Source organism: Hypanus sabinus, chromosome 2 (genome assembly GCF_030144855.1).
Source record: "Hypanus sabinus isolate sHypSab1 chromosome 2, sHypSab1.hap1, whole genome shotgun sequence".
NCBI lineage: Eukaryota > Metazoa > Chordata > Chondrichthyes > Myliobatiformes > Dasyatidae > Hypanus > Hypanus sabinus.
Genome location: NC_082707.1, coordinates 134,544,103 through 134,556,189, shown reverse-complemented (window position 1 = coordinate 134,556,189; position 12,087 = coordinate 134,544,103). Strand labels below are relative to the sequence as shown.

General features: G+C 36.1%; 1 protein-coding gene across 5 annotated transcripts in view; it reads right to left on the bottom strand.

Moving 5' to 3' along the window:
• Window positions 1-12,087, bottom strand: part of fsip1 (fibrous sheath interacting protein 1) — a 418,033-nt gene that overhangs the window by 378,153 nt on the left and 27,793 nt on the right. For 4 of the 5 annotated variants that reach the window (XM_059955503.1, XM_059955521.1, XM_059955494.1 and 1 more), the window contains exons 4-7: window positions 7,481-7,570; window positions 4,447-4,616; window positions 2,431-2,505; window positions 1,081-1,165 (exon numbers count right to left, since the gene is read on the bottom strand). In XM_059955503.1, the coding sequence (XP_059811486.1) occupies window positions 1,081-1,165; window positions 2,431-2,505; window positions 4,447-4,616; window positions 7,481-7,570 (420 nt within the window). The remainder of the gene's footprint in view (window positions 1-1,080; window positions 1,166-2,430; window positions 2,506-4,446; window positions 4,617-7,480; window positions 7,571-12,087) is intronic. The other variant, XM_059955512.1, reaches the window with a different exon arrangement.

Here is a 12,087-nt window from a genome sequence, read left to right as displayed (position 1 = left end):
AGTTAAGATGTACTCTATATTGAGGTGGAGTTTACAGCTAAGCAGTGTATTTAATTTTTGATTAATATTGGAAATATATTGTTTGATTCAGTATTCTTTGCTTGTTTACATAATTCATATGGTTATATGTAAGAAGTACACGAATAGCATATGTCATTATGCCACCATGTCATAGGTGAGTGTCTGCCTAAATATGAAGGGGGAAAAAAAACTGTGTAGACAAGTATCCTGGCTCCTATATTTTTCCTTTCCATTAGTGTCTGTAGTTACAAAACATAACACTTGTACTCTTCCACTCTGGGGAATGAAGTCCTCACCTATTCAACCTTTCCCTTTAACTAAGGTCCTGGCAATATCCTTCTAAATTTTCTCTACACTGTAGGTAGGTGACCTGAAATGCATACAATACTCCAAATTAGGCCTCAGCAACATCTTACACAAGTTCAACATTAAATCCCAACTCCTATACTCAGTACATTGATTTATGGAGTCCAATAAGGCAAAAGCTTGCTTTATAACGCCTCTTTCAAGGAATTATGGACTTGTATACCTAGATCTCTCTGTTCTACTGCACTCCACGGTGCCCCACTGCTCACTGTGCAAATTCTACCCTGGTTTGTTCTCTGAAAGTGTAATGCCCCACGCTTGTTTTCATTAAAATCCACCTTCCATTTTTCAGCTGATCCAAATCCTGCTGAAAGATTTGATAACCTTCCTTGCTGTCCACTATGTCACCTATCTTGGTGTCCATCTGCAGAACTGCTGATTCAATTTACTACATTGTCATCCAGATTGTAGATATAGATTACAAACAACAACGAACACAGCACCAATCTCTATTGCACACTACTAGTCACAGACCTCCAGTTAGAGAGACAACCAACTACTACCACTCTCTGGATTCTCCCACGAAAAATGACTAATCCAATTTTCTACTTCATCCTGAATGCCAAGCAACTAAACCTTCTTGACCAATTTTTATGTCAGAATATATGCAGTTAGGTTTTATCGCTTCAATTATTTAATGAGTTTTGTAGCATTTTGTATAATTAACCAGCCTTCATATTTCTTTTGACTCACCATTTTCACCTGGTGTCAGAGCTAGGAATCTCATTGTATTTTCTGTCACCTCAGGGCATTCAACCATTCCTTCAGGTTTTGCATTCTGAAACGAAGAAAATTATTAATTCTCAACTGCAAACGTCTTCCAATTTTCACATACAAATTTACTATGATATTGCAGTATGAGTTCAAATATAAATTATTTATATTTAATTACTTTTACGGATCATAGTTGTTTTTCATAACAATTTGTGATCATAGTTGATTAAAATAATATTGCGTCATTAAACACATTTCAAAAGCAATAAGTTACAAAGGCTACAGTTGTCTCTAATATTATTTTCAACACAAACATCATTAGCATTAAAGCAGACAGAAACAAAAATTAGCATTTATGTAAAGTTTTCTTTATGGAAGAAGGTCCATATTTCAAACTATTATAATTGAACAATAACGAATGGAACAAATGAAGTACTTATTCATTGGCTTTAAAATTTGAATTATTTTGATTAACATTAACAACTGATAATGAAATACCATAAGATCATTTATATTTCAATACTTATTTAAAGATAGTAGCCACCATGATCAAGGATTAGCAACAAAAAATAACGTGAAAGAAGATGACAATAATCTCCAGTTTGTGAATTCATACCTAAGAATATAGGTCTTATGGTAACATACAAAAAGATATAAAATTCAATGTAATTGTAAGTACATGTAAGAATCTTTTTAGACCACACTTATGGGAGAATGTGCCGATTTGGGCTCCAATATGAAGAGTGGGACAATACAGATTCAAAGGTGCTTTCTAAAACGGTAATATCAGGAAGTAAAAGGGCATAACATAAAAGAAATAACAAGAGAACAATTGCTTGTGAGATCCTCAAGATGCAAATGAAACATTAAGTCTATGTCTTCTAGAAAATGGCATTAATCAAGCAACAGTATACTAAGTATTACTTTCAGTAAAATTATGGAACTATTAGTAGAATTTTTCCAACTGACACATAACACTAATCAGCAAAATTAAATAAAATCCCTAGAATTAATTTGGATAGAATACCGAACAGCAGGGTTGACATTGATACTATGGGGAAAAAAAAATTGGAGTGTGCAGTTGAGAATACATTCTCTCATGCAGCGGAGTGGAGAGAAAAAAGATAATCAAGGATTGTACTACCATGACATCAAGTTCATAAAAGATGTCTTTACCCCATAGCCATTAATGTAACAATACTACCCTATTCATGTTAAAAGTGAATGAGTTACTTTATATAATTAATGCTATGTTCCCTGCTTTCACTATTGTGCACTTCTTTATTTGACAACAAATATTTTACAAGGAATTGTTTCCTCAGAACTTACTTTTTCTGCAACTGGCTTTCCAATAATCACATTCCTGCTGCTTGTGTTCCTCCGAGTCTCTTTCTTACTCTTTTCCTACCAAATGATCAAGCTTAATAAAAAGGGTACTATAAAAGGTTGATTTTTTACAATCTATACTGAACAAATTGCATTATACTACAGCTTAATATATTAACACATAATTTACTTTCTTGTTTTTGCAATTCTTCTTCATTTTTTCTATATTTTTGCTTTCTATTGTTTTTTTTACTGTAGGGTTTCACTGTACAGCACAATTTCACTTTATTTTGCTGATTTTTTTGTCAACACTTGTAATCAGTGAGCTATGGAGTAAATTGCTCACTCACTGTGGCACTCATGTGATTTTGATTCTATAATGGAATGGGAACCAAGCAGAAGAGCTAAGGTAGCAGATTACTAGTCAACCTAAGCAGTGAAGGTGAAAATTTACTCCCACATCTTCTGTCAAAAAAATTACTTTCATCATGTTATTTTATCAGTCTTTAAATCAATTTGTTTCCTAATTGCTAGCATTGCATATTGTTTCATGCCATTCTTTAAACATTTTCCAATAATTTTGCATTTCCATTTCCTCTTTGTTAAATAAAAGTTTTGCTAAGATTTAAACTCCCCTCTTCAAATCCATGTTGAAACATACATTTTTTTAAATCTCTAAAATCTTTCCTAACTAGTCATTTTCACATTCACTTCCCATCACTCTTTAAAATGTGCTCGCCAAATAACTTCTAAATGAAGTCCTGATGAAGGGTCTCAGCCCAAAACATCAACTGTCTATTGACTTCCATAGATGCTGCCTGACCTGCTGAGGTCCTCCAGCATTTTGTGTGTATTGCTTTGTATTTCCACCATCTGCAGACTTTATCATATTTAATCTGAACATTTTTCCAGTTTCCACTTCAAAAACCCAACTGTTTTAAACCAGAAGGAATTATAATAGTGAGAATATGCATAGAAAAAAAATCACAAATTTAATGAAATAGAAATTAGGAATAAGATTGGGTCACCATGAATATTGCACGATAAAAATTAAACATCAAACTTAATTACAAAATAATTCATTCTAGAAAGTAAACAATCTTAGAGGTATCACAGAAAGTTACAGTTGCAATACTGTAATCACAAATCTAAATTCAAGACAAATATCCACTAGTTTGCTAACTACTTCAAAAATGCCCAAATTTGTTCCAAATTCAACTCTCAACACCTAAAATGCAACAATATGATAGGAATAGAACCCTGTTCAATTTACATTCAATCCTGCCTCAGACATCCATGATCATGCCTTCATTACCAAATTTCACAACATATGCCAGTGATATTAAATCTGATTCTGATTCATTATTCTGGAACAAAAATTCAATAGTTCCTTAACCAATGCCATCATAAGGGTGTCATGACCTTAAGAATTCTAGAAATTCATTGAGAAAACCTAACACCACTATTTCAAGATACAAATGATGTGACATACAGTAAATGCAGCAGCGCCAGCAGAGCCCATTTCCCAAAAATAAAAATATTATATTCAATACATAATACGTCAGCTAAATTAAAAAATACATTGTTTCAATCCCAGAAGATAAATTCCATTAACTGGTTATACTTATGACAAAAAAATAAATCATCTTGAAATAAAGGGAAGATTTAACCTCAAGTTTCAATTTTCATTATCAATTTCACATGCAGACTTACTCACCAAAAAGGTAAAAGTGATAAATTGAGAAATTTCAGCAAGTATAATTTCCACATTTTAGTATCCAAGTATGAACATTAGGTAACATTTTTGATCATCATCAGCAAACAGTTAAAAATAAGATTTCACAATAAAGATACAAAATTTATCATGACAGAAGGGACCCTGAAAATTGTTGTTCATTTGACAAAATAAATGATTTATTTTGTACTCAGCTCAAAAAAAACAATAATTTCCATTGCTTTTTACTGACATTAATCTGAAGAGAAACAGAAGTAATGCAAGGATTTCTAATGCCATTTTACCTCAAGTTCTTCCCAAAGCTTTTTCCTTAGTTCTTCTCCCTGTTTCTTCACTTGCCTTTCTTTTTCTTCTTTCATTACCAAAATCTTATCCAATGTTTCCATTTTTGCTATAGCTTCTTCAAGTTGGGAGTCCTCAGCTTTGTCAACTAAATCCTCTTGCTTATAATTATCTAGTATTTATTAAAAGGACGATCTTCGTTACCATTTCTTCAGACAATAATAATTAGGCCTTAAAGGCAATAAAACATCACTTCCAATCTATGTAATGTCAATTGTGAAAACCAAAACCCAAGGGCTAAAACCAGGACTCCTCAGAAATGCACCTCAGCTGAAGACATCAAGGCATAGGATGGAGAAAAGATGACAATCACAGCTAGGGATTGAGCAAGGTCATGAATGAGAAGGTATATATGAAAGAGCAAGGACAACACATTTGCTCTTCATTGTCTAAGAAAGAAATGCAGTAAAAGGCCTTCAGCTCTTGGTTCCATTTCTGAAACATTGCAAAGCTCAGACAGTGTTATAAGTTTTAAAGTAGTTGGAGAAAGGGAGCCTAATTTAAATATTTTAATAAATAGTTCTCTTTTTTGTCAAATTCTGTTATTTCAGTGTTACACCTTTAGTATTACTCATTTGACAACATCCTGATGGTTGATCCAGAAGATTAAGATACATGGAATCCACAGTAACATAGATAAGTTGGATTCAAAATAGGCTTGCCCATTGAAGAGAGAGAATAGTGTTGGAGGGAGCTATTAGGATTGAAGGCCTGAGATCTGTGACTAGCAGTGCTCCACACGGATCAGTGCTGGGGAGTCTGCTGCTTGTGATTTATGCATCACTTGGTTAAAAATGTAGATGAATGGGTTAGTATGTCTGCATACCACACATAGATTTGGTGCAGTTGTGGACAGTATAGAGGAATATCATATGATACATGAAGATATAGATCAGTACAGATACAGGAGGAGAAATGGAAGATGGATTTTAAACCAAGCAAATGTGAGGTTTTGCACTTAGGGAGGAAAATTGTAAAGAATACAGTTAATGGCAGGGGAACAGACACCGAGCTTCTCAAAAGTGGCTACACAAGTCAAAGAGGTTATAAAGAAGATGTACATCACGTCTGCCTTCATTGGTTAGGGAATTGAGTACAGAGTAAGCAATTCATGTTATAGCAACAAAAAAAATTGGTTTCACTGCAGTTGGAGTATTGTGTGCAATTCTGGTCACTCTATTATAGGAATGATATGGAGAATGAAAGGGTACAGATGAAACTTATCAAAATATTGCCTGAACTAGAGGTTAGTAGCTATAAGGAGAGGTTAGATAAATTTCAGTTGTTTTCTCTGTATCACTGAAAGATAAGAGGAGACTTAATAGGAGTTACATTATGATTTTATTTTGTTCTACTTGTGTTTTCTTGTAAACAATTGTGCATAATTTGTTAAGTTTTCCTTGTGAATGCTGTTTATATGGTGCTATGCGTGCTATATGGCCTTGGATTTGTAAACTCCTATATGGTCCTTATGTCAGTTAAGTACAAGTATTAATAAAGGACATTGTACCTGAATTGCTAAAAAAAAAGTCTACACTCAATTTAAACATTGATTTCTCTTAAAATGTACTGAAGTAGCAAAATTTCCAGAAACAAAGGTGGTAATCTTTGCAATTTCACTCATATGTACCATGTCTAAATATCCATCATAGACTTTAAAAAGTTATTATTGATTCTCATATATAAATGTGTGTTATGGTTTCCAGTATGGAAGCTGCCTTGAAGTTGTATTAGAAATACTTCACATTAGATTCCAATATTATGCAGCAATCTTGGGATATCTTCAAAAAATCATTACAAAACCTATTCCTTGCATTGTGAATCTGGAGACAAGTTGATGTGCATTTAATCAATATTTTGATATATGCATGAGAGATCTTTGTATTACAGTGATATAAGAGACCCTCACTTTGGTCAGCATTCCGAAATGAATTGAGTGGTTTACTTAGTTCTAGTGACAATGGTTGACAATCCTTTCCTAGGTCCATGGACCTGCTGTCAGAACTCCAGACTTTTTTTTTTAAACTTTTTTTATTGCATTTTTAAATGATTACAAAGTATGAAAAAACAATGTATATAACCCATACCCCCTCCCCTTAACCCCTCCCCCCTAACTGCCCTATAGAAAAAAAAAGAAAGAAAGAAAGAAAGAAAGAAAGAATGCCTGGTGGTTGGAAGATCTCCACATGCTCCATGGAATTCGTAATAATTTTAATATGTATATTTATTTCTTTCCCCTAATAACCAATTGTTTCATCTTCAAAGCATCTATATATTTAATCCTGTCTTTTGTAACTCCAGACTTTGTAGATACAAAAGGAAAGAAAGTTTCCAATCCTCTGAAACTTATTCTGAATTGGATGAGTAGAATGATTTATTGGAAGAGAATAAGGTAGTGTTTTGACTGTTCTTTGGGATGCTGTTACTGTTGATGATATAAAACCATTCTTTATGATTTTCATTTGTGATCATTTAAATGGATTATGAAAGTGATTCTCAGAAATGCCAAGTTTATCATGCCAACAGGAGCTCAATGAAAACTCTTTATGTTAAGTAATGGTCAGTTTAAGACAGTAATGGTCAATAATCAAAGTTCAGAAATTCTGTGCAGTTTACTTAAGTATTGATTAAATACTTGGACACTATTGTGAATTTCACCATTTCTTTTAGTTGTTACTCAAACAAAAACAACTAAACTTCCAAGTTATCAAGAGTTTAGTGAAACAATACAAATAAAATTGGGATTGTTTATAACAACTCACAAATCATTCAGCATGCAAAGAGAGCAAGCATTCTTGAATAGGTTTCTTCAGAATTGAATTGACTTAATTTCTTACATCCTTCATATACTTGAGGAGTAAAAATCTACATTACGTCTCCCTATAAATGTGCATAAGTGCAAAAATAAGATGAACAAAAACATAAGTAAATGTGTTAAATTCAAATCAGTTCCTTGTGTTAAAAATATATTCCTACCAGACTCATTCTTTAATGGTTTTGTCTGATCTTGGATAGTTAAATGATCTTCAGAATTCTCCTCTGAATCTGTTGGAGTAGCAGGAATCCCTGGAAGACAGGTAAGATGGTAAGGCAACATGAATTTTCCAATTAATATAACATGTTCATGGATTGACTCTATGCTTTTCAATTTAGATATCTGTAGTTTCCATGCTTAGGATTAACCTTGTCAGTATCATTAACTCCGTGTACCATGTAAAGAATTTTAACTGTCTAGCTGCATATTCATGGAGAGATCTAGAATAAACAGACATTTCATTCATTTATTTCAATCACTATTGTAATTGCATAATCCTCTTCAGAAGTTGACATACATGTTACTGGTTAGACATTCTGTTGCATCCTGAAGGTCAGATAGAATTTCAAAGATACAATTGAAATAGACCATCTGTATCAGACTTCAGAAGCCTCAAACACAAGGGACTTGATATCACATTCTTCTGCATTCAAAAAAAGTGAACACAAGACCATTGTTCCACAGACTGCATTCAGGAGATTAACCACAGACTGGAATTATAACCTTGCGAGTTGGGCCTTTAAATTTTGGGACTTAGCAGCACTCTGGCAGCTTTGGGATGTTGGGGGAGGGGTGAGAGAAAGGAAGAGAGGAGAGGAACACCTATAATTTAAAGGGGGTGGGTGGGAGGGGGATGTCAGGCAACCACAGGGATTTTGAATTCAGTACTTGGTGTGAGATAGTGTGGTCACCCAGGGAGGAAGAGGAAGGTAAATTATAGACCTACATTTTAATAGCTTGGGTTTGAGTGGTGGTAGGAGAGTAAGGTGGGGTAGGGAGAGTTGGACGTCAGCTGCATTTCAAGGAAGACTCAGGAGGTAGTGAGGGTGGGGGATCACGGATGTTTCAGAGTGTGCTATACATCAAGGGTAGGGGGATATCGTGCTTTTAAGGTGAGGAGGCGTAGATGCACAACATGACTTGGAAATGCCCGATATCATACAGCCACCAAAACAGTACAAACAAAGGCACCCACATGCAGCAAGTTAGAACTTCAGATACTTGTCATGCATGCTCATTCTTTTGTGCACGTTGGCTTCAAAATCAGAATCAGGTTTAATATCACCGACATATATTCTGAAATTTGTTTTGCACCAGCAGTACTTTGCAATATGTAATAATAAAAACTAGGAATTACAGTAATTTGTAAATATAAAACAAAATATTAAAGTAGAACAAAAAGAGGGGGTAAATACTGAGGTTGTGTTTATAAGTTCAGGGACCATTCAGAAATCTGATGGGAGAGGGGAAGAAGCTGTACGTGAAACATTGTGTGTGTGTGTCTTCAGGGTCCCATCTCCTCCCTGATGGTAGCAACAAGAAGATTATGTGTCCTGGGTGATGAGGGTCTTCAATGGTGGATGCAATTTTTTGAGACATTGCCTTTTGAAGATGTCCTGGATGCTGGGGAGGCTAGTCCCAATGTGGCAAGGTTCAGAGTTTTCTGCAACATTTTCCAATCCTTTGCAGTGGCCCCTCCATAACAGACGGTGATGCAACCAGTTAGAATGCTCTCCATGTGCAGAAATTTGCAAGTTTCTTTGGTGACACACCAATTCTCCTCAAACTCCCAATAAAATATAGCCACCATCATACCTTCTTTGTAATTGTATAAATACGTTGGACCCAGGGTAGATCCTCAAACATATTGACACCCAGGAACTTGAAACTGCTCACGCTTTCTGCTTCTGATCATTTGACGAAAATTGGTGTGTGTTCCCTCGAGTTCCCCTTCCTGAAGTCCACAATTAATTCCTTGGTCTTACTAATATTGATGCAAGGTTGTTGCTGCAACACCACTCAACCAGCTGATCTATCCTGCACTTATATGCCTTCTTGTCACCATCTGAAATTCTGCCAATTCTGCAAATTTATAGATGGTGTATGAGCTGTGCCTAGCCACACCTCTATGGGTGTATAGAGGAGGGAAGCCAGCTAAGCATGCACCATTGAGATGCACCAGTATCTAACTTCCACAAAGAGGAGATGTTATTTCTGATCCCCACAGACTTTGGTCACGCAGTGAGGAAGTCAAGGATCCAGTGGAGAAGCAAATACAGAGTCCCAGGTCTTGGAGCTTGTAGATTAGAACTGAGGGTATGACTGTATTGAATGCTGATCTGTAATCAATAAACAGCAGCCTAATGTCAGTATTAATATTGTCTATGTAATCCAAGACCAAGTGAAGACCCAGTAAAATTGTATCTGCTACAGACCTATTGTGGTGATAAACAAATTGCAGTGAATACATAGGTAGAAGATGATTATAAAGATACCTCTCCCTATCACTCAGGTCCTCAAGTCTTAGCAACATCACAAGACCATAACACCTTAAGACATAGAAGCAGACTTAGGCCACACTGCCCATCAAGTACGGTCCTCTAGTCCATCATGGCTGATCTATCATCCCTCTCAATCCCATTTTACTGCCTTATCCCCATAATCCTTTATGCCCTGACACACCAAGAACCTATCAACCTCTGCTTTAAATATACTCAATGACTTGGCCTCCACAGCCATCCAAGGCAATGAATTCCACAGAATCACCACCCTCTGGCTAAAGAAATTCCTTCTCATCTGTTCTAAATGGACATCCCTCTAACCTGAAGCTGTGGACTCTGGTCCTAAACTCTCACTTTTGGAAACATCCTCTCCACGTCCACTCTGTCTGGACCATTCAATATTTGAGTGAGTTTCCCCCTCATTCCTGTAACACCAGCAAGTACAGGCACAGAGATAACAAATGCTCCTCATACGTTAATCCTTTCATTCATGGATTCACTCTTGTGAACCTCTTCTGGGCCCTCTCCAATGCCAACACATATTTTCTTAGATAAGGGGCTCCAAACTGCTCACAATACTCCTAGAGCGGAGTGACCAATACCTTATAAAGCCTCAGTATCACATCTTGCTCTTGTATTCTAGTCCTCTTGAAATAACTGCTAACATTACATTTGCCTTCCTTACAACCAATTCAACCTGCAAGTTAAACATCATGGAATCCTGCACAAGGACATCCAAGTACTTTTGCACTTCGAAGTTTTGAATGTTCTCCCCACTTAGAAAATAATCTATGCCTTCATTCCTTCTACCAAACTGCATGACCATATGCTTTCCTACACTAGATTCCATCTGCCACTTCTTTGCACGTTATCTCAATCTGTCCCTTATGCAGACTCTCTGCTTCCTCAACACTACCTGCCCCTCCAACTACCTTTGTATAGTCTGCAAACTTGGCCATCAATTCCATCAGGCAAATCATTGACATTCAATGTGAAAAGAAGTGATTCCAATTCCAACCTCTGTCACTGGCAGCCAATCAGAATAGGTCCCTTTTATTATGACTCTTTGCCTCCTGCCAATCAGCGTATCTTCTATGTCTTTCCTGTAGTACCATGGCTTTTAGCTTGTTAAGCAGCCTCATGTATGGCACTTTGTCAAAGGCCTTCTGAAAACCCGAGTACACAACATTCACTGATTCTTCTTTGTCTATCCTGCTCGGTATTTCTTCAAAGAATTGCAACAGACTTGTCAGGCATGATTTTCCCTGAAGGAAACTATGCTTTTTTGGCCTACTTTATCATACACCTCCAAGTACTTCAAAGCCCCATCTTTAATAATGGACTCCAACATCTTCACATCTTCCTATCCATTGAAGCTAACTGGTCTATAATTTCCTTTCTTCTGCCTCCCTCTCATCTTAAAGAGTGAAGTGATTTTTGCAATTTTCTGGTACCTCAGGTACCATTTCTGAATCTAGTGATTCTTGAAAGATCATTACTAATGCCTCCACAACCTCTTTCAGAACCAGGGGTATAGTCCATCTGGTCCAGGTTACTTATCTACCTTCAGCCCTTTCAGCAGCCTGTGTACCTTCTCCTCACTAAGAGCAACTACACTCACTTCTGCCCACTGACCCCCTCAGATTTCTGGCATTACTCCTCGTGTGAAGACTGTGACAAAATATTTATTAAGTTAATCTGCCATTTATTTACCCCCCATTACTGTGTCTCCAGCATTATATTCCAATAGACCAATATTCTCTCATTCCTCTCTTTTACTCTTTATTTTTACTTTAAAAACTTGTGGTATCCTCTTTGATGTTTTTGGCTAGCTTTCTCTCCTTATGGCTTTTTAGTTGCTGTCTGGCTTTCAAACGCTTTTCAATGCTCTAACTTCCTACTAATCTTTGTAATAGTATATGCCCCCTCTTTTGCTTTTATGCTGACTTTGACTTTCCTTGTCAGCCACAGTTGCCTCATCCTCCATTTAGAATACCTGTCATTAATATACTTAATATCAATCCTTCTTCATCAATACTTCTGTACCCTTACATTTTTATTGATAGCTTTCCTGCAAGTGGATGATCAGAACTGCACATAAAACTCCAAATTAGTCCTCGTCAATGTCTCATACAACTCCAATATAACATTCCAACTCCTGTATTCAATATTTATGATTTATGAAGGCCAATGTTCCCTAAGCTCTGTTTAAGATCGTATCTACCTGTAATACCACCTCCAAGGAATTAGAGATCTGTATTCCCAGA